Source organism: Portunus trituberculatus, chromosome 7, assembly GCF_017591435.1.
Source record: "Portunus trituberculatus isolate SZX2019 chromosome 7, ASM1759143v1, whole genome shotgun sequence".
NCBI classification, from domain to species: Eukaryota; Metazoa; Arthropoda; class Malacostraca; order Decapoda; family Portunidae; genus Portunus; species Portunus trituberculatus.
Genome location: NC_059261.1, coordinates 1,163,743 through 1,186,957, shown reverse-complemented (window position 1 = coordinate 1,186,957; position 23,215 = coordinate 1,163,743). Strand labels below are relative to the sequence as shown.

The window sequence follows — 23,215 nt, the reverse complement described above, 5'->3', positions numbered from 1 at the left end:
TAGGTAGTGGAACGCAAGGCCAATATTTTGAAGCATGTTATATATTTTCCTAAAAATCTTGTTAATGTGTTTCTCCGGTGACAAAGTGTTTTGCACGGTTACTCCTAAGTCTTTCTCCTCATTGGTCCTTTAATTTTCTCATCACCCAGCCTGTAATCCCTGTTTGGTCTGTATCTACTTCTTCCCATTTTCATAACATGGGTCTTGTCTATATTAAATTCCATCTGCCGCTCCTTACTCCACTCATATATTTTATCAAGATCTTCCTGTAACTTGTTACAATCTTCCACATTCTTTACTCTCCTCATAATTTTAGTATCATCCGCAAACATGTTCATGTAACTGTCAATTCCTACTGGCATATCATTAACATAAATCAAAAACATGATGGGACCCAGCACTGACCCTTGTGGAACTCCACTGGTTACCTTCTTCCACTCGGACTTCCTTCCTCTCACCACTGTTCTCATTTCTCTTCCCACTAAGTAATTTTCCATCCATTTTGCTAGTTTATCATTTACTCCTGCAATCTTCTTTAGTTTCCACATCAGTCTATTGTGTGGTACTTTATCAAAGGCCTTTCTCAAGTCCAGGTAGATAACATCCACCCATCCCTCTCTATGTTGTAGTATGTCAGTCACTCTTGAATAAAAACATAATAAATTGGATACGCACGATCTTCCTTTTCTGAAACCAAACTGTCTTTCACTCAGAATGTTTTCACTTTCTAGGTACTCACTCCACTTAGCTTTAATCACTTCTTCACATACCTTGCACAATATACTAGTCAACGATACTGGTCTATAATTTAGCGGTTCCATTCTACTACCATTCTTATATATAGGCACAATGTCAGCTCTTTTCCACTCTTTCGGGACTAATCCTGTTCGTATGGAGGTTTCCACAATATCAAATATGGGGTTCAACAATTGATCCTTACATTCTTTTAGCAACCTTCCAGATATGCCATCAGGCCCCATTGATTTATTAATATCCAGATTGCTTATAATTTACCTTACATCTTCCTTAGTAACCATGATGTCCTGCATTTGCTTTATTTTCGTAGGTCTTCCTCCCATAAAATGCTCCTCCTTTGTAAACACTTTGCAAAAGTTGTCGTTCAAAATTTCAGCTATATCTCTAGCATCCTCATATACTTCTTCCCCGTTTTTTATCTTTACTATTGCCTCCCTTATATTTAGTTTTCCATTTATGAATTTGTAAAACAGTGTAGGGTCACTATCACAGTTTTCCACCACCCTCTGTTCATATTCCTTCTGTGCTGTTCTCCTTACTTCAACATATCTATTCCTTGCTGTTTTGTAAACTTCTCTTGATAATACATCACTGTTTTTCTTAAGTTTCTTCCATGCCTTTTCTTTGTTCTTTTTGCTTCTTCACAATTTCTATTAAACCACTGTTTATTATTTAAAGTCCTCTTTCTGTAATATGGCACAAACTTTTTCACAGCAGAGTTATACAAATCCATAAATTTATCGTATTTCAATTGCATATCCCTTTCCTGGTATACCACGGACCAGTCAATTTCATTAAAGAACTCCCTTATATGGTTATAATTTGCCCTAATATAATTTAATTTTTCCTCCTGCGTTCCACAATCTTATTCGTGCTTAATTCCGTATCCAGCTCAAAGCTTAGGACATCATGATCGCTTCTCCCAAGGGACATTTATGTTCAATTTCCTCTTTTAGAGATGCCCTGGTAAATACCAAATCCAACCTTGCTGCAACATCTTGTCCCCTGCACCTTGTTGGTGATCTCACCCACTGTGTCATCAAGTTATTTGTTGCTACCTTTAACAATTCCTCTGCCCACTCACCACCGTTCACCACTTCGTAGTCTTCCCACACTATTTCTTTACAATTAAAGTCTCCGACTATCATCACTCTATCCTTTCTGATGAGTTCTTGCTTCATTCTGTCTAGAGTATTTCTCATCACCATTTGGTACTGTTCATATTCCCAAGCATTGGTTCTGGGTGGTATGTATACTGTTATAATATTAATGTCCCTCTTGCCATCTGTTATAAGCATACTTATCACTTCCTCATTTCTCTTACTATAGTTCACCTCCTTCACTATCAGATCTTCCTTAGTAAGAACCATTATACCACCACCTCCTTTATTTTTTCTATCATTTCTCCATACTTTGTAGTGTTTTACAACAAACCAGTCTAGCTTTATTTCGGGCCTTAGCTTTGTTTCCACTGCACACATTATGTCCGGTTCGTTATTTCTTAGGTAATCCATACATTCTAGCCTCTTAGACAGAAATCCATCTATATTCATGTAAGTCACTTGTATTCCATTCCTAGTCTCTTTCTTCCATGTAATGTCTATTCCGTCTGTTTTATTCACCACTTCTTTAGCCTCCATTTTCTCATCCTCCAAAAAACTTGGTCTTTTCCTCCTCTGTTCTTTCGTCATTCCTCTCTTTCACTTCAGTTACAAGCTCTTTCATTTTCATTCGCTCATCCTGTGACATATTTCTTCTTATGTAAATTGTTTTGGTTTCCTCAGAGTCCTTAAGTTTCCAAGCCCTCCTCAAAAAGGCCTCAGCTGCCACCTGAGACTTTAATTTCAATTTTAATGGTCTATTCTTGCCTTCCTCAAAAGCTCCTAATCTCACACTTTCTTCTACCTCAGCATATAGGTCCTCTTCTTCCACAGAGATCTTGTTCAGTAAAGACTTAATCCTGTCATTTTCCTTATCCCTCCTGTCCTGCCAGTTCCTGTTAGATTCTTCCCTCAATCCTATTATGATCACACATTTTTTTCTTTTCAGCAATATTTCTCACCACCATTTTCCTTTAGTGCCTTTACCATTTCCCTCTGCGTAATCCCTTTATTTTCCTCTTCCTGCTTTTTCACTATCTCCCTAAAGGACCTTTGTACCTCCTGATGTTCATGGTTCACTTCTTTCATTCTGGTATCAATTAGATTAAGGCATTCCTCCTTCCTCAAGTCCCCTTCGGATATTTTCATCTCCATTTCCAGGAGTTTAGCCTTCATCTCTTCACATTGATTCCTTAGTTGTTGGTTTTCTTTCTCCATCTCTACTTTTTTCTTCAATAGCTCTTTATTCGCTATCGCTAACAAATAGATCTCTTTTTTGAACGAATCATTCTCGGCTATAACTCTATCCAGTTTTTCTTCTATGGACAAAAGGTTTAGGAACTTACTTTCCAGTACCTGAACTCTTGCATCCATATCTAATTTCTTCAGTCCTCTTGGCGTAGTTATAAAACCTTCAAAGTCCCGGGCTTGTCTAGACGCCATATTTGTTATCGTCAGCTGATTACGGCCAAAACAATCACCGCCCACACTCTCCTCTCAGGGACCACTCTCCATATCCCTCACTTTCAACACTATGCGACAGTAGGACATTAACAGGACACTAACTTAGAGTTACCCGGGCCCTGCAACACCATAGGTATTTTCCTTCTTCCCGTCCGCAGCCGGAGACGAGCCGTCCTCTCTCAGCGACGGCGTGTGTGTGTGTGTGTGTGTGTGTGTGTGTGTGTGTGTGTGTGTGTTATTCACCACGGTTTTCTGCTGGTCCCCAGCCAGCCTTTCCCCTACGGAAAGGGCTCAGAGCTCATACTGACTGATCTTTGGGTAGTACTGAGACTGAGTGTGTGTGTGTGTGTGTGTGTGTGTGTGTGTGTGTGTGTGTGTAATTAATCTCGGTCGCCTGCTAGTCACCCAGCCAGTCTTCCCCATTACGGAGCGAGCTCAGAGCTCATAGACCGATCTTCTAGACTGAGACCACATCAACACACTCCACACACCGGGAAAGCAAGGCCACAACCCCTCGAGTTACATCCCGTACCTATTTACTGCTAGGTGAACAGAGGTTACACATTAAGAAGCTTGCCCATTTGCCTCGCCGCTTACCGTGACTCGAACCCAGCCCTCTCGATTGTGAGTCGAGCGTGCTAACCACTACACTACGCGGTGTGTGTGTGTGTGTGTATTTACCTAGTTGTATTTACCTAGTTGTAGTTTTACAGGGCCTGGGCTTTATGCTCGTGTGGTCCCGTCTCCATATCTACACTTATCCAATTTTTCTTTAAAACTATGTACACTCTTTGCTGATACCACTTCCTCACTCAAACTGTTCCAAGTCTCAACACACCTTTGCGGGAAACTAAATTTTTTAACATCTCTCAGACATCGTCCCTTCCTTAGTTTCTTACTATGCGATCTTGTGCTTCTAAAGTCATATTCTTCTCTCAGGATCAGTTTCTCATTATCCACTTCATCCATTCCGTTAATCAATTTATAAACTTGTATCAGATCCCCTCTCTCTCTTCTCTGCTCCAAGGTTGGTAGATCCATTGCCTTTAGTCTCTCCTCATATGCCATCCCTTTAAATTCTGGAACCATTCTTGTAGCTAATTTTTTGTAGTCTCTCTAATTTTCTTATGTGTTTCTTTTTATGGGGAGTCCACACAACTCCTGCATATTCCAATCTAGGTCTTATTTTAGTACTTATCAATTTCTTCATCATTTCCTTGTCCATATAGTGAAATGCTACTCCAATATTCCTTAGCAAATTATACGTCTCTCTGAAAATTCTATCAATATGGCTAACCGGTTGATTATATATTTTTTTCCATTGTCACTCCCAAGTCCTTTTCCTTTTTTACTTTTTCTAGTTCTACTCCATCTCCCATCTTATAGATTCCCACTGGTCGTCTTTCACTTTTCCCATTTCCATGACATGGCTTTTGTCCACATTGAATTCCATCTCCCATTTTTGCTCCATTTCCAGATCTTGTTTAAGTCTTCCTGTAGTATTTCACAATCCTCTTTTGTTTAATGACTCTGCACAGTTTCGCATCGTCCGCAAACAGATTTATGTAGCTGTTCACTCCCTCTGGCATGTCATTTATATATACGAGAAAAGTATTGGTGCCAATACTGACCCCTGTGGCACTCCGCTGTCTACTGTTCTCCACTTGGACTTCATATCTTTAACTATCGTCCTTATTTCTCTCCCCCTTAAGTAATTCTTCATCCATCTCAATGTGCTTCCTTTTAAGCCACCCTTCTCCTCTATCTTCCATAGTAATCTTTCATGTGGCACTTTATCAAAAGCCTTTTTTAGATCTAAATAAATACAGTCAACCCATCCTCTCTCTCTTGTACTTTATCAACTATTCTAGAGTAGAAACTCAATAAATTTGTCACACATGACCGACCTTTTCTAAAACCAAATTGGCTATTTGATAATATTTTGTTGTCTTCAAGAAACTCGATCCATTGCTTCTTTATTACTTTTTCACACATCTTGCATATTACACTAGTTAGTGATACCGGTCTGTAATTTAAAGGTTCTTCCTCCTTCCGCTCTTATATATGGGAACCACCTCAGCTCTTTTCCACTCCACTGGCACTGTTCCATTTTCTATTGAGCATTTTATGATGTTGTATATTGGACTTGCTAGTTCTTCCCTACATTCTTTCAGTATTCTGCCTGAGACTTCATCCGGTCCCATTGCCTTTTCCTCATCCAATTCCGTCATCAACTTTTTATTTCAAGCTTGGTTACTTTAATCTCTTTCATATAGACAGTCTCTCTATTACCCTGTGGTCTTTCAAATTTGGATTCCTTAGTAAAGACCTCATGAAATTTACTATTTAACAGTTCTGCCATACTTTTGGGTCTTCCACCATTCCGTTTTCTCCTTTTAACCTTTCTATTGTTTCTTTTTGTCTTATTTTTCCATTTATGAATCTGTAGAACAATTTTGGTTGTTCCTTACATTTTTCGACAATGTCCTTTTCATAGTTCTTTTCTTCTTCCTTTCTCACCTTAGCATATTCATTTCTTGCTGTTTTGAAGTTTTCCTTATTTTCTGGATTTCTGTTTCTTCTCCACCTTTTCCATGCTCCATCTCGTTTCTCCTTTGCCCTAGCACATCTTGCATTAAACCAATCTTTCTTTCCTTCTTCTTTAGGTCTATATTTCGGAACATATTCCCTGACCCCAGTTTTGTATATTTCCAAAAATAAGTTATATTTCTCTTGAACCGTTAATGAGTTTTCCATCTCCTCCCAGTTTACGTTTTAAAATAGTTCTTGAGATTCTCAACATCAGCCTTTCTGTAATTTAATCGGTCTCCTTTGTATGATTCATCTCTATCTTCCTTTCCTTCTTCTATATCCATCTCTAATATTACATGGTCACTCTTTCCCAATGGGCACTTGTATCTTATATCATCGTTAATTGGTATATCCCTTGTAAAAACTAGGTCTAATCTTGCCGGCTCATCGTTTCCTCTGAATCTTGTGTTTTCCTTTACTCTTTGGACCATCAAATTATCTATCATTAGGTTCAGGAATCTATCTCCCCAGGCATCTTCCCCCATACCACTTTCATAATTTTCCCAGTCTACCTCCTTACAGTTGAAATCTCCTACCAATATCACTTTTCTCCTTTCCTTAATGATTCTTGTAAGACTCCTTATTGTGTCATCTATCATGTCTCTATATTCTTGGTTAGTCCATGAGTTTGTTTTTGGTGGCACATATGTTCCAATGATTGTTACCTCCTTTTTTGTTAATATGCATCTTAACATACAGTATTTCTGATTTTCCTTCCCCAAACTCCACTTGATTTACCACTATCTCCTTCCTTAACATCATCATCACTACTCCTCCTCCTTTACCCACTCTGTCTCTCCTCCATATATTATACCTTTTATCTATGTCTATTTTTATTGCCTCATTTAACTTTGTTTCCACCAGGCATACAATATCTGGTTCTTCTTTCTTTATGTAATCTCTTAATTCTAATTTACTAGATAAAATCCCATCTATGTTTGTATACATCATTTTTAATCTCTTGTTCTTATCATTTTTAGTTAAACTTGCTCCATGTGTGTGTGTGTGTGTGTGTGTGTGTGTGTGTGTGTGTGTGTGTGTGTGTGTGTGTGTGTGCGCGTGTAGATAGATCGGCAAGCACAGCCATTATATTGCACGCGCAGAGTAAGATGTGTCATGCTTTTAAATTTGTGTCAGGTAACTAGTGAACTGTGTTAGCGGAACTCGGGTGTCCTCCTTCGCGTCTCCTTGTCCTTGCCACACAGCTCAAGTCTTCCAGTACACAGTGGATTGTCTGTCTATTTTTCTATCTGGATATATCTAATGTTTCTTTCATTCATTTGACGGCTTTAATACAAACTTCCATTTAATTATCTATTCTATCTCATTAAACATGTTACGTCCGCCAGTTTGTCTCAGGAGCAATCCAGCTTTCAGTAATGTTATATTGAAGACTGATAGTGTAATCTTTTTTGGGAAAAAAGACAGAATCAATAAACCATTTTTGTGTGTGTGTGTGTGTGTGTGTGTGTGTGTGTGTGTGTGTGTGTGTGTGTGTGTATTCACCTAGTTGTAATTTTACAGGGCCTGGGTATCATACTCGTGTGGCCCCGTCTCCATATCTACACACATCCAACTTTCCTTTAAAACTATGCACACTCCTTGCTGACACCACCTCCTCACTCAAGCCATTCCACACCTCCACACATCTTTGTGGGAAACTATATTTTTCACATCCTTCAAGCATATTCCTTGGCTATCTTTTTACTATGCGATCTTGTAGTTCTACTTAAGTTTTCCTCTCTCAACATCATTTGCTCATTATCCACTTCATCCAGTCCATTCAACAGTTTATAAACCTGTATTAAATCTCCTCTTTCTCTTCTTTGTTCCAAGGTAGGCAAATTCATTTCTTTTAATCTCTCCTCATAGGTCATTTCTGCCAATTCCGGAACCATTTTTGTTGCCATTCTCTGCAATCTCTCCAACTTCCTTATATGCTTCTTTTTATAAGGGGACCAAACCACTCCAGCATATTCCAATCTTGGTCTAATTACCATACTAATTAATTTCTTCATCATATCTTTATCCATATAATGGAAGGCTAATCCAATATTTTTATCAAATTATACGTTTCTCCAAACATCTTATCAATATGAGCCTCAAACTGCCCATGGTCTTGTATTATCACTCCCAAATCCTTTTCCTTTTCCACCTTTTTCAACACTACTTCTTCACCCATCTTATATGACCCTCTTGGCCGTCTTCCACTCTTTCCCATCTCCATCACATGACTTTTGCTCAGATTAAATTCCATTTGCCACCTCTTGCTCCACTCCCAAATCTTATCCAGGTCTGCCTGTAAAATTTCACAATCTTCTTCACTCTTCACACACCTACACAACTTCGCATCATCCGCAAACAAATTAATATAACTGTTTACTCCCTCTGGCATGTCATTATATATACAGGAAAAGTATTGGTGCCAGCACTGAGCCTTGTGGGACTCCACTCTCCACCACCAACCAGTCCGACCTTGCATCCCTTATTACCGTTCTCATCTCCCTCCATCTCAAGTAGTTTTCCATCCACTTTAACACTTTTCCTTTCAGTCCTCCATAAATCTCTACTTTCCATAACAGTCTCTCGTGAGGTACCTTGTCAAAAGCTTTCTTTAAATCCAAATATACACAGTCCATCCATCCTCTCTCTCTGTATTTTGTCAACCACTCTTGAATAAAAGCTCAGTAGATTTGTTACACATGACCTCCCTTTCCTGAAGCCAAATTGATGATCCGATAATAACTTATGATCCTCCAGGAACCGTATCCAATATTTCTTTATCACCCTCTCACAAATCTTACCGACCACACTTGTTAGAGACACAGGTCTATAGTTAAGAGGCTCTTCCTTACTGCCTCCCTTATAAATGGGCACCACTTCAGCTCTCTTCCACTCTACTGGTACTTCCCTGTTTCTAATGAGCACCTTATAATATCATATAATGGATCAATCAATTCTTCTCTACACTCCTTCAATAATTTTCCTGAAACTTCATCTGGTCCCATCGCTTTATCATCTTTAAGTTCCTCCAACATTTTATATAACTCCTTTTAGGTATCTTAATGTCCTCCATGTGCACATTTCCTTGTACATTCTGTGGCTTTACAAACATTGTTTCTTTAGTAAATACTTGCTGAAACCTATTATTTAGCAATTCCGCTATATTCTTAGGGTCATCTACTATCCCTTGCTCTCCTTTTAATCTTTCAATGGACTCTCTCTTTTAAGTTTACCATTTATGAACCTGTAAAACAATTTTGGATGTTCCTTACTCTTGTCTACAATATCTTTTCAAATTTTCTTTCTTCCTCCTCCTTACCCTCACATACTCATTTCTTGCCACTCTATAATTCTCCTTATTTAGTATATTCCTGCTCTTTTCCATCTTTTCCAAGCCACATCTCTCTTTTCCTTAGCCTTAACACAAGTTGCATTAAACCAATCCTTTCTTCCTTCCTCTCTTGGTTTATACTTTGGTACAAATTTCATAACTCCTTCTTTATAATATTTCATAAAAATCTCATATTTCTTTTGCACTTCTCTGATTTGTAACATCTCCTCCCAATCTAATTTTCTGAAATAATTTTTCAAACTTTCTGTGTCCATCTTTCTATAATTCAATCTACCACTCCTGTATGTCTCGTCCTTCCTTCGCTGTGTTGTTGCTATCTGCATTTCCATAACCACATGATCACTCTTTCCCAAAGGACACTTGTATTGTATATCTCCACATAGGTACACTTCTCTTGTTAACACCAAATCCAGTCTAGCCGGTTCATCATCTCCTCTATATCTAGTATTTTCCTTCACCCTCTGTTCCATCATATTTTCCATCATTAGATTAAGAAATCTCTCTCCCATGCTTCTTCTCCAACACCACTTACTAGATTTTCCCAATCCACCTCCTTACAATTAAAATCTCCTACTAGTATCACCTTTCTTTTTCCAGATAATACACTTTCCAAACTCTGTAAAGTATCCTTGATCATATTGTCGTATTCCTTAATGTCCAAGAATTTGTTTTAGGAGGTACATAGGTCACCATGATTATTAATTCTTTTCCATCACTTTTTATCCTTATGCTTATCACTTCTGCGTTGTTCTTCCCATACCAAACCTTATCCACATTTATTTATTTCTTCGTCATAATCATAACTCCTCCTCCACCTTTACTCTCTATCCTTTCTCCATATATTATATTTATTATCCAAATTTATCTTTGTTTTTCATGCAATTTTGTCTCAGTCAAACACACTATATCAGGCTTCTCCACCATCATATAGTCTTGCAATTCCAATCTACTTGACAGTATCCCATCTATATTAGTATACATTACGGTCCACCCACTGCTCCCTCTAGGGGTTCCTCCGTATTCCTTCTTTCCACATACCACTTTCTGACTCTCTCTCCTATAACTCTCCAAAAACTTTTCTCTTTCCTCCTCAGACCGCTCATCATTTTTCCTTCTCGCCTCTTCCACCAATTCCTTATATCTTCTCCTCTCTTCCTCATTTCTATTCTTTCTCACAAACACCTCTTTACAACCTTCTATCTCTCTTAACTTTGATGTTCTATATAGGATATCCTCCGCAGATTGTTGTGACTTCAGTACTACTTTAATCGGTCTGCTCACTCCTCCTTATATGGACCCAGTCTATGGATCTCTTCCACTTCTTCTTGTAGGTCTTTTTTTCATCATCATTTAGATTTTTGAACAGATCTCTTACCGTTTTAATTCTTCCTTAATTCTCTTAGGCTTATATGTTATATTTTGTTCTTTCATCCCAAATATTAACACACTCTTCTTCTTTTCTGCTATTTCCCTTATCAATGTTTCCTTATTCTTCATTACATTAACCAGTTCCTTGGACCTTTCTTTTTTGTCTTCCTTCAACTGATCTTTAATTATTTCTTGTAATCCAACCATCTCTGCTTCCCTCGACTCAGTCCATTGTGTTTTCTTCAGTTCCCATTCCCTTTCAAACCTTTCATTCTGCTCACTAATCATTTCCTTAAAGTCATCTTTCTCCTTTACTACTCTCTCCATTTTCTCCTCCAACCGTCTCTTGTATTTTTCAACCTCCACCTTTAAATGCGCATTCTCATCCACCAATCGTTTTTCATTTTCCTCCAGTCTCTTAACTCTTTCCTTCAAAGCCTTGCGGAATTCTCTATCCTGCTCCTCCTCACTCCTCTGAACTTTTAATTCCTTCACTAACTCCTCAAATCTCTTCTCCAACATTACCAATCTACCTTGCAATGTTGCCCCTGTTGAAGCTGGACTCATGCTTTGACTGGCCACTTTCGGCTTTGCTCCCTGGCCCTCATCAACATATTTTGAATTTGGTAATTTATTCTTTACCGGTCTATCCATTTTTCCTTACTTTTCCTGGGAACATGTAGGTGTGTGGTCACTGGGGGGCCAGGCCTGGTAGTTACGTGTGTGGTTGGATGCGTTGGCGACTGCTATGGCTGGCCTTTGTGGGTTCCCGCTCTGTCGTTTGGAGTGTGGAGGTTTTCCCACCTCCGATCACTCCCATGTACACGTCACCAGGCTACGTTCACTCTGTACACTCGTTCCCTCGCTCTGGTCGCCCCTCAATAGCAATAACTATTCTCACTCAAGCACATTGCTTAGCGTGTGGAGTGTTATTTAGATGCCGTTCATGCGCAGGAGGCACGTCCGCTCTCCACGGAGCGCGGAGAGTGTGTGTGTGTGTGTCATTCTCTCTCTCTCTCTCTCTCTCTCTCTCTCTGTGTGTGTGTGTGTGTGTGTGTGTGTGTGTGTGTGTGTGTGATTCTCTCTCTCTCGTGTGTGTGTGTGTGTGTGTGTGTGTGTGTGTGTGTGTGTGTGTGTGTGAGAGAGAGATGTGTGTGTGTGTGTGTGTGTGTGTGTGTGTGTGTGTCAGTGAGTACCGTCTATCTGGCTAGCATGAGTGTTGATCGAGGCTTCCCGGCCATACTATACACAACAAACCATCCCTTGCCGTCCACGTGTTCCAAACCACCAATCAACACACGCAACAAACAGTGAAGCACGCGTCACAGGACCAAGATTATCTCACACTCCCGCGACGCACCTTCACTACGCATCAGACACTCTAGAGTCTAGATGGTGACAACAGTTTTCAAGGGCATGTTTTTACGGTTCTAGGTACGAATTAGCAAGATTTCTACATTGTCAACGGGAGAAGCACTCTTAAGGACACAGTTAATAGTTTCCGTTGTTAGTCATCTCTGCGGGAGTGGAGAGCACAGCGTTTTAATTGTACAAGTCTTCACGAACCAACACACGTCAAGTCAGAACCGGTAAGACGAGACTGGTGACGCGCTGGCGCAAGAGAGAGAGAGAGAGAGAGAGAGAGAGAGAGAGAGAGAGAGAGAGAGTCGGTGAAGTAAAAGCAATGACAGTACAGTATAGGAGAAGGTGCGAGAAGGCAGGAATGGAGACGATGCATGACGATGGAGGGGTTGGAGGGGTAGACTAGCGTAAGAGGAGAGGGGGAGGAGGCAGCATACCTGTGAAGAGAAAGGTGGAGAGAAACCAGGTAAGTGGAGGGAGGAGTAGACAGGAAAAGGAGAAGGAGGAGCATGATGGAGAGTGAAGAGAACACAAAATAACAGGGAAGAAGAACAAAGCGCGCGGAGACTTGAGAGAGTGAAAAAGAGAGAGACAGGGGGGAAGGGGGGATGAAGTGTGTGAGGAGTCCCCAAATATTGTTGTTGTGTGTTCCCCTTAAGGAGTTTGTTTTGTGTGATGTCTTCCTGATTCTGTTACGTTCAACATACCAGTCTCTTGAAAAATGCTTCAGGAGGAGGAGGAAAGGAGGAGGAGGAGGAGGAGGAGGAGGAGGAGGAGGAGGAGGAGGAGTGAAAAGATGATGAAAATGATGTTGAAGAAGAAAAGAAAAAGAAAGAAGAAGAAGAGGAAGAAGAGAAGGAAGATGATGATGAAGATGATAATGGTGGTGATAATGATGATGAATAACAACAATTACTACAACAATAACAACAACTACTACTACTACTACTACTACTACTACTACTACTACTACTATTCCTACTACGATTACTACAACAAAAACAACAAGAATAACAATAAGAACTACTACTACTACTACTACTACCACACGTAACATTTCTATAAGAACGGGTGAGATGAGGAAGAAGAGGAGGAGCAATAGGAGGATAATAAAAAGAATAAAAAAAATGTAGTGGGGGGAGAGGGAGGAAGTCGCCGTCAAACTGCCAACAAAAAAATTATCTGTCCATGAAATCTATTGGCGCAAGAATCCTTATTGTCTTCCTTTGCAAACGTTCACTTCCTCAGTTGTGTTGTCTGTTACATTCACACATGCACCAGTTACACTCTCCTATCTAATGAAAGCCTGTACTGTACTCTCCACCACCGCAGAGATGATTAACCACAGAGACTATTAGCCGTGTCCTCAAGAGTGCTTCTCCTCTTGACAACGTAGAAATCTTGCTAATTCGTCTGGCATTTTCGAATAATATAGACGACTTGTTTTCAGTGTTTTGTAATGCATCCCATAAGAACATTGGCAAGTAAGGAAACGCAGCAGTCCCAGTCTCAATCATTTATATATATATATATATATATATATATATATATATATATATATATATATATATATATATATATATAAGAAGGTAAATCTGGCCAAGGACAACATAAAAACGATTAAACAAAAAAATGTCCACTCACATACCAGTGCCCGACCAGGTCCGAGAGACTGAGCCAACAGAATGGCAAAAAATATCTTGAAACCTCCCTCTGAAATGAGTTCAGGTCATAGGAAGGTAGAAATACAGAAGCAGGTAAGGAGTGCCAGAGTGTGCTAGAGTACCAGTAGTGCCGTTTGTCATCCTGGTCTATCAGTTTGTCTGGTCTGTGTTCCAATGACTCACTACTATATCAATTTGACTATATATAATGAATCTGTTGCATCCCATTCATCGACCACTCTATATGAGAATAATTTCTTCCTCGTCATTTTTTGTCAACCTTTTCAACCTAACTCTACCAGTAGCATGACGCATTTTCATGGTCATTCTGGTTACTGTTTGGTGATTCTATATAGCTTCAGAGACTTATATGGCGATTAAAATAGTGAAGACTCAGACCATTAATCTTCTGACTTCCATAGACCCTTCCTAATGTAATAAAACACTCTTATCATATCCAAACCTCAAGGTAAAAATGCATCCCAGAAATGAAGGGGTTAAACTTGAATCCTTGTCACATCCCCTACATCATGTATGTATATGCTTGTGGCGGACTGAGCCACTTGATCTCGAACTGTCATCATCGAGCTAGTGGCGTGATGTGGGCCGACCAATCGACGCCACACAGAGCTGAGCGGGTGGCGTGACGCGGCGTGACGTGGATCAACCAATCAACGCCAAACAGAGCTGAGCAGGTGGGGTGCAGCGGACGACAAGGCAGACATCACCTCGCAGTCGACTCGACCACACGCATTTTGTATACTGATTGTTGACTGGCAAGAAATAAACTGTTGTGAAGCAAACCGAGTGTTTGTACAACACGTTACCACTACATTGGTGACCCCGACGATCCAGAACGGCATCTTTTGGATTTCATCATGCCTGGAGACGACAAGCTGGAGCAACAGAATGCAGTTTCGCTCAAATTGCCGACCTTCTGGACAGCACAGCCCCAAGTCTGGTTTGAACAAGCAGAAGCCCAGTTTCACATCCGCCAGATAACTGCCGACACCACCAAGTACTACTACGTGGTCACTGGTCAGTGCTCTGGACCAGGACACAGCCGGGCGCATCATAGACTACCTTCGCCAGCCACCAGCCACGGACAAGTATGAGGGAATCGAGACTCTTCTCAACGAAACTTTCGGACTCAGTCGCCGTGTCAGGGCCTCCAAACTCCTGCACATGGACGGCCTAAGTGACCGAAAACCCTCCGTCCTCATGAACGAGATGCTTGCCCTGATGGATGGACACAAGCCCTGCCTCCTTTTCGAGCAAATCTTCCTCGAGCAGTTGCCTGAGGACATCTGTTTACTCCTTGCTGATGCTGACTTCACCGACCCCCGTAGCCTGGCAGCTCGTGCAGATGTACTGTGGCAGGCCAAGCAGCAGGACGGAGCCTCCATCAGCCAGGTAGACACTCTACCCCGGCGGGTTAAACGAGTGGTCCCAGGAGCGGCAGTGACGTCGGACTCCAACAACAACAAGTGGTGCTACTACCATCAAAGGTGGGGCTCTGAGGCCCGCCGATTCCGACCACCCTGCACGCATCCGGGAAACGCCTCGGCCGGCCGTCCGTAGTGGCCGCGGCGGCCGGCCAAAACCCTCACCTCCTTTACATCTGGGAACGCCATTCAGGGCAGCGTTTTCTTGTGGACACTGGTGCAGAGGTTAGTGTCTTGCCCCCTTCAAGCACCGACACCCGTTCCGGAATGACTGGGCCTCCCTTGACCGCTGCCAACAGCAGCAACATTAAAACCTACGGGGTCCGCACGATCCCACTCAACTTCAACTCCTGCCGCTTCAAGTGGACGTTCACGATCGCCGACGTCTCGCAGCCGCTACTGGGTGCTGATTTCCTCCGTGCACACTCCCTGCTGGTCGACTTGAAAGGAAGGTGCCTCGTTAATTCACAGACTTTCGAGTCTATGAACTTACGCCACGCCGCATTCACTGCGCCCCGTCATGGCTCAGTGACCTTCTCCAACAACGAGTATGCTAGGATCTTGGCCCAATTCCCAGACATCTTGACTCCCCAGTTCACAACAGCCAACCAGAAGCATGGGGTGAAGCACTACATCCCCACCACCGGGGCGCCGCTCCATGCACGTGCTCGCAGGCTGTCCACTGATAAGCTTCAGCTGGCTAAAGAGGAGTTTCATAAAATGGAAGAGATGGGCATAGTACGCCGCTCAGACAGTCCATGGGCATCCCCGCTTCACATGGTCCCCAAAGCGGCTGGGGGCTGGAGGCCCTGTGGGGACTACCGCCGCCTCAACGACTCCACTACGGCTGATCGTTACCCTGTCCCCCATATCCAAGACTTCTCAGCAAACTTAAGCGGTGCCAGGGTATTCTCAAAGATCGACCTGGTGCGTGGCTACCATCAGATTCCGGTTCACCCAAACGATATCTCCAAGACTGCTATCATCACCCCGTTCGGGCTCTTTGAATTCCTGCGCATGCCTTTCGGCCTAAAGAACGCCGCCCAAACCTTTCAACGCCTCATGGACTCTGTGGCTCGCGGCCTGGACTTCGTGTTCATCTACCTCGATGACATCCTTGTCGCCAGCCATTCTCGCCAGGAACACCACACACACCTTCAGCAGCTCTGCCAGAAGCTGAGCGAGCACGGACTGGCAATCAACCTCGCTAAGTGTCAGTTCGGCCTTTCCTCCATCGATTTCCTCGGCCATCACATCAACCAACACGGAGCAGTCCCTCTTCCTACAAAGGTAGAGGCCATTCTCAAGTTTGCCAAACCCACTACGGTTAAGGGGCTACAGGAGTTTGTCGGCATGATCAACTTCTACCACCGCTTTGTACCAGCAGCCGCCAAGATCATGCAGCCGCTGTTCAAGCTCCTTGCCCACAACCCAAAGGAGCTCATTTGGGATGGTATGGCCACGGCTGCATTCGACAACGCGAAGGAAGCATTGGCAAATGCAACATTGCTGGTACACCCACGACCCAATGCACCAACAGCTCTCACAGTCGATGCATCTGGTTCAGCCGTAGGCGGAGTGCTCGAACAACTGGTCCATGGTTCCTGGCAGCCCCTCGCTTTCTTCAGTTGTCAGCTCAGGGTCCCCGAACAGAAGTACAGCGCTTTTGAATGTGAGCTCCTCGCTCTCTACTTGGCCATCCGACATTTTCGCTACTACCTAGAAGGCAGGGACTTTACGGTTTTTACCGACCACAAGCCACTCACGTTTGCTTTTGCCAAAGTGTCAGATCCTTGGTCAGCCCGACAGCAGCGCCACCTGACTTACATCTCTGAATACACGACTAATGTCCAGCACATTTCGGGCAAGAATAATCAGGTCGCGGATGCACTGTCACGCGCTGCTGTCCAAGCCATCCACGCCCTTACCTCAGGTGTGGACTACACCGCCCTGGCGGTTGCTCAACAGGAGGATGAGGAAATGCTCGCCTATCGCACTGCCATCTTGGGTCTGGTGTTAGAGGATGTGCAATTTGGCCCCGCTGACACCACTCTCCTCTGCGACGTGTCTACTGGACGACCCAGACCCATCATTCCCGCTGCCTGGCGTCGACGGATTTTCGACATGGTTCACGGCCTAGCTCATCCTTCTATCCGGGCTACACAGGCGCTGATGGCAGCCAAGTTCATGTGGCACGGGCTGCGCAAACAGGTCGGCGCCTGGGCCAAAGCGTGCATCCCCTGTCAAACTTCCAAGGTTCAGCGACACATCAAGGCACCGCTGCAAAACTTCTCCTTGCCAGGCCGCCGTTTCGACCACATCCATGTTGACATAGTTGGACCGCTGCCCCTATCCAGAGGTGTCACACACCTGTTCACTATCGTGGATAGATTCACAAGATGGCCTGAAGCCATCCCACTTATGGATACCTCCACCATCTCCTGTGCACGTGCCCTCACCGCAAACTAAATCGCCCGCTTCGGCTTACCAGCGGACATCACCTCTGACAGAGGTGCCCAGTTCACTTCTGGGCTTTGGTCTGCAATGGCTCAGTTGCTCGGCACTCACCTACATCACACAACGGCCTACCACCCACAAGCAAACGGTCTCTTAGAACGTTTTCACCGGCATATGAAGGCATCGCTCAGGGCAAGACTCACTGGCCCAAACTGGATGGACGACTTACCATGGGTCATGCTGGGTATCCGCACTGCCCCAAAGGAGGACCTAGGAACTTCTTCGGCCGAGCTAGTGTATGGTGCCCCGCTTACCATACCAGGAGTTTTCATCCCGGCAGCACGAAGACATCAGGAGCTGCCCATGCCCATGCTGACACGCCTCCGTGAGAAAGTGGGCACCCTCTCTCCAGTACCAACATCCCGACACGGCCTCCCAACCACGTATGTCCCACCCGTCCTCCGGGACTGCCAGTACGTTTTCCTTCGACGTGATTCCCTTCGTACATCACTACAAAAACCTTATGAGGGGCCCTTCAGAGTAGTGCAAAATCACCCTACGGCTTTCATAATCGACATGGGCGGCAGACACGAAACTGTCTCGATCGATCGTCTTAAGCCGGCACACTTGGACATCGATCAACCTGTGCATGTGGCACAACCCTGCCGCAGAGGGCGTCCACCATCACACCCACAGCCACCCTCAACTCGACCAGCATCAACGCCGACCACGACAAGATCAGGCCGCCTACCTCGGCGCCCTGACCGTCTCCAATACTCCGGTTCTGGGGGGGGTTATGTGGCGGACCGAGCCACTTGATCTCGAACCGTCATCATCGAGCTAGTGGCGTGATGTGGGCCGACCAATCGACGCCACACAGAGCTGAGCGGGTGGCGTGACGCGGCGTGACGTGGATCAACCAATCAACGCCAAACAGAGCTGAGCAGGTGGGGTGCAGCGGACGACGAGGCAGACATCACCTCGCAGTCGACTCGACCACACGCATTTTGTATACTGATTGTTGACTGGCAAGAAATAAACTGTTGTGAAGCAAACCGAGTGTTTGTACAACACGTTACCACTACATGCTTACTATATTCACACATGATATGAGAGCATGCTAATTCTATGAAAACATGATAAATTACATGATGTCTAGCCAAACAATAAAAGTTATGCAAAATACCTCGTGAATTATACACAAGACTCACTTCAAAATAATTCACTCCCATCCTCTTCGCATGCGACACCACCTTAACCCCTTCAATACAAGGACATATTTTTATTCTGAGATATGTGAACGATTAGACTATTTCATTTACGTTAGGAAAGGTCTATGGAAGTCCAAAGATTAATGGCCAGAGTTTTCACTATTATACGAGTAATCCCCCGAATGAATTTCTTACTTTAACCCCTTGAACACATTTTTACCCTGAGATTTGTGAACGATTAGACCATTTTACTTACGTTAGGAAAGGTCTATGGAGGTCAAAAGATTAATGGCCAGTCTTCACTATTGTAATCATCCACATGAATTTCTTAAGCCGTATAAAATCACTAAATAGCAAGCAGAATGAATATGAAAGCACGTCAGGGTACTGTAGGGGCTAAAAAGAAAAAAACAACACATGCGAAGCAGAATACAGAGCAATTTTCAAAGGTAGTATTTTCATGATTCCACTGGCAGTTTATGAGACACATGTCAATGGTGTATGATTTTCAAGGGTGTTTCGGTGTTTTAAGGGACGGTAGGAGTGCCAGTGGTGGTTATCAGGGTTTCCAAGGATGCTTTCCGTATTCTAATGATGGTGTAACAATTAAATTAATCTTTGGTACAAACTTTCAAGAGTAATATTTATGGTTCCAGTCAAAGTTAATCAAGTTATGGTGGAATTCAGTGGGGTTTTCAAGGGAGTTTTCACGATTCTGTTTACAATTTAACAGCTCGATCTGGTTATTGTCACGTTCTAAAGATCTCAATAATAGCTTGACGTGAGTGATTTCAGAAAAAAATATTATCATGGGATGTTAGAGAGAGAGAGAGAGAGAGAGAGAGAGAGAGAGAGAGAGAGAGAGAGAGAACGTTAACATAATTTGAGTATTTTTTCTTATCTAATGAGACAGAATTTGTTGAAAGAATTATGACAAATGGAAGAAAAAGTGTCATGATATCCTCTCTCTCTCTCTCTCTCTCTCTCTCTCTCTCTCTCTCTCTCTCTCTCTTGAAGAAAATAGTGTGAAAAACGAAAAAATAATATAGACCATCCAGAAATCCAGATCCAGAAAAATAAACGATAGCAGTAGTAGTAGTAGTAGTAGTAGTAGTAGTAGTAGTAGTAGTAGCTGTTGTTGTTGTTGTTGGTGTTGTTGTTGTTTCATAATGCAAGAAGGGAAGCTGGCCAAGGGCAAGTTTAAAAGAAAAAAAAAAAAGGTCCAATTGGGATGCCAGTTCCCTTAAAGATTAAAACAGTATTAGCCAAAAGCCAGGGACAAATGTCTTGAAACCTCCCTCTTAAAAGAAGTCAAGTCGTAGGAAGATGGAAATACAAAAGCAGGCAGGGAATCCCAGAATTTACCAGAATAGGGGTGAAAGGAAAAAGAAAGCCTTGTGCAGCGAGGCCGCAGGAGGAGGGGAGGCAAGTAGTTAGCAAGATTAGTAGAACAGTTAACATAAAAGTATATAGTCACATAAGATAGCAAGAGATGCAACATTCCGGTGGTGAGAAAGAGGCTGAAGACAAAGGATCCCGGGGAGTTGACGAGACGAAAAGCTTTTGATTTCACCCGGTCTAATAAAACAATGTGAGTGGAACCCCCCCAAACATGCAAAGAGTACTCCATACAAGGATGGATAAGGCCCTTGTATTGAGTTAGCAGTTGGAGGAGCGAAAAAAAAAAAAAAATGGCGGAGACGCCACAGAATACCTAACTCCATAGAAGCTGTTTTAGCAAGAGATGAGATGTGAAGTTTCCAGTTAACCCGTACAGCGTCAGAGACGTAAGAGATACGTCGACTACTCTGAGCGAACCGGGCGTCAGAGACATATGAGATACGTCGGCGAGCTTTCTCGTGTTTTCGGAGATATTGCGTCCTCAAAACCTACCATTATACTACCATCATGCACTGTAGACATTGCTCATGCTGCCTCTTCGTCCCTGCTAACATGAATGCTTCCTGTATTTATTTATTACAATTCTGAAATTTAGCAGTTTCTGCTGCCTTCAGCTAGGTGTAGCGGGAAACTGACGCCTCAACTCCACTAATATGAACAAAGCGTAATTTCCATTACTTACTCTCACCATTTCAGTTGTTTTGGTAACTGTTATATTGTGGTAGTGAAAACTTTGTATGACATAAATAAGAATTTTCCAATCGCTTTGTTATAAGGAAAAACAAGTACATATTACTCGAAAAATATTTGCACAGTGAAAGGCAACACTCCCTCGCGATATCTCGTGTCTATTTTTAGCCACAAACACTCCCAAACAGCAAAACATGACATGTTGTTTTTCTTTCAACTCAGGAACGATATTATGCATGTGTCCAACTTGGGAATCGACTGGTGAGAAACGAGGAAGCGAATAAACTAGTCACATAAGGCTTTGCTAAGTCGCTAACCTTAGCGCAAAATATCTCGCACCAATTAATACCACTTCCAGTCAGTTCTGGGAGGAATGACTGTCATTTTCATTTGTTTCACATCATTTAAGACTGGTTTAGCAAAAAAAAAAAAAAATCCATGATGTGGCCAGCACTGGCGAAATCACAAAGTCTCAGATCTGCTGACGCTGTATGGGTTAAGATTATGAGTAAAGGACATACCAAGGATATTCAGTGTAGAAGAGGGTGACAGTTGAGTGTCACTGAAGAAGAAGGGATAGTTGTCTGGAAGTTTATGTTCAGTTAATAAATGGAGAAATTGAAGTTTTGAGGCATTGAACACTACTAAGTCTCCTCTGCCCCAATCAGAAATCTTAGAAACATCAGAAGTCAGGCGTTCTGATGCGTCCCAGCATAGCCTGTTGACTTCATGAAGGTTGGTCATCTCTGAAAGGACGTGGAAAGATGTAGGGTGGTATCATAAGCACAGGAGTGGATAGGGCAAGAAGTTTGGTTAAGGTCATTAATGAATAATAGAAAGAGAGTGGGTGATAGGACGGAACCCGGAGGAACACCACTGTTAATAGATTTAGGAGAAGAAACGTGGCCGTCTACCACAGCAGCAATGGAACGGTTGGAAAGGAAACTTGAGATAAAGTTGCAGAGAGAAGGATAGAAACTGTAGGAGAGCAGTTTTGAAATCAATGCGTTGTGCCAGACTCTATCAAAAGCTTTTGATATGTCTAACGTTACAGAAAAGTTTCACAGAAATTTCTAAAAGAGGATGACCAAGACTCAGTAAGGAATGCCAGAAGATCACCAGTAGAGCGACCTTGACAGAAGCCATACAGGCAATCAGATAGAAGATTGTGAAGTGACAGATATTTAAGAATCTTCTTATTGAGAGTAGATTAAAAGACTTTAAACAAGCAAGAGATTAAAGCTATAGGACGGTAGTTTGAGGGATAAGAACGATCACCCTTTTTAGGAACAGGCTGAATGTAGGCAAACTTACAGCATGAAGGAAAGGTAGAAGTTGATAGGCAGAGTCAAAAGGGTTTGACCAGGCAAGGTGCAAGCAATGAAACACAGTTTTTGAGAACAATAGGAGGGACCCCATCAGGTCCATAAGCCTTCCAAGGTTTTAGGCCCGCGATGGCATACAAAACATCATTACGAAAACTTTGATTGAAAAGATGAAATATTCAGAGGGAGGAGGACAAGGAGGGACAAGCCCAGAATCATCCAAGGTAAAGTTGTTAGCAAAGGCTTGAGAGAAGAGATCAGCTTTAGAGACAGATGTAATGGCAATGGTGCCATCAGAATGAAATAAAGGAGAGAAAGATGAAGATGTAAAGTTACTGGAGAAGTTTTTGGCTAGATGCCAGAAATCTCAAAGGGAGTTAGAGTTTGAAAGATTTTTTTTTATTTATGAAGGATAAAGTGCATGAGATTGAGGTGATGGAAGGTTCAAGTACTTTTTCTGGGCAAGCTCTCTATCATGTGTAGCATGAGAACAGACTGTGTTAAACCAAGGTTTAGAAGGTTTAGGTTGAGAGAAAGAATGAGGAATGTATGCCTCCATGCTAGATACTATCACCTCTTTTATGCGTTCAACACACACAGATGGGTCTCTGACATAAAAACCGTAATCATTCCAGGGAACATCAACATAATACCTCCTCAGGTCCTCCAACTGGCAGGGGAAACACCAGAGGCGAGGTACCTCGTCTTAGGGGGATCCTGAGGAGGAATTGGAGAAATAGAACAATATACAAATATGAGGCTGTGATCAGAGGAACCCAACGGAGAAGATAGGATAACAGAATAAGCAGAAGGATTAGACTCATTAAAGGTTGGGATAAAGTCAAGAATGTTGGGTGTATCTCTAAGACGGTCAGGAATACGAGTAAGGTGTTGCACCAGTTGCTCTAGGTCATGGAGGATAGCAAAGTTGAAGGTCAGTTCACCAGGATGGTCAGTGAAGGGAAAGGAAAGCTAAAGCTGGTAGTGAACATTGAAATATCCAAGGGATGGAGATCTCCGTGAAA

General features: G+C 42.7%; 2 protein-coding genes across 5 annotated transcripts in view; one reads left to right on the top strand and one right to left on the bottom strand.

Annotated features, from left to right (window-relative positions):
- Positions 1–23,215, bottom strand: part of LOC123518930 — a 132,008-nt gene that overhangs the window by 106,674 nt on the left and 2,119 nt on the right. The window contains exon 2 of one of the 4 annotated variants that reach the window (XM_045280029.1): positions 22,891–22,907. The exons of 2 other annotated variants lie outside the window; for them this stretch is intronic. The gene's annotated coding sequence lies outside the window, so the exon portion shown is untranslated. Of the gene's footprint in view, positions 1–11,299; positions 11,353–22,890; positions 22,908–23,215 lie in introns of those variants that run through there. One more of the 4 variants, XM_045280013.1, reaches the window with a different exon arrangement.
- LOC123519259 lies at positions 17,651–18,382 on the top strand. Its single transcript, XM_045280392.1, has one exon. The coding sequence runs from the start codon at positions 17,651–17,653 to the stop codon at positions 18,380–18,382; it is 732 nt and encodes a 243-aa protein (XP_045136327.1).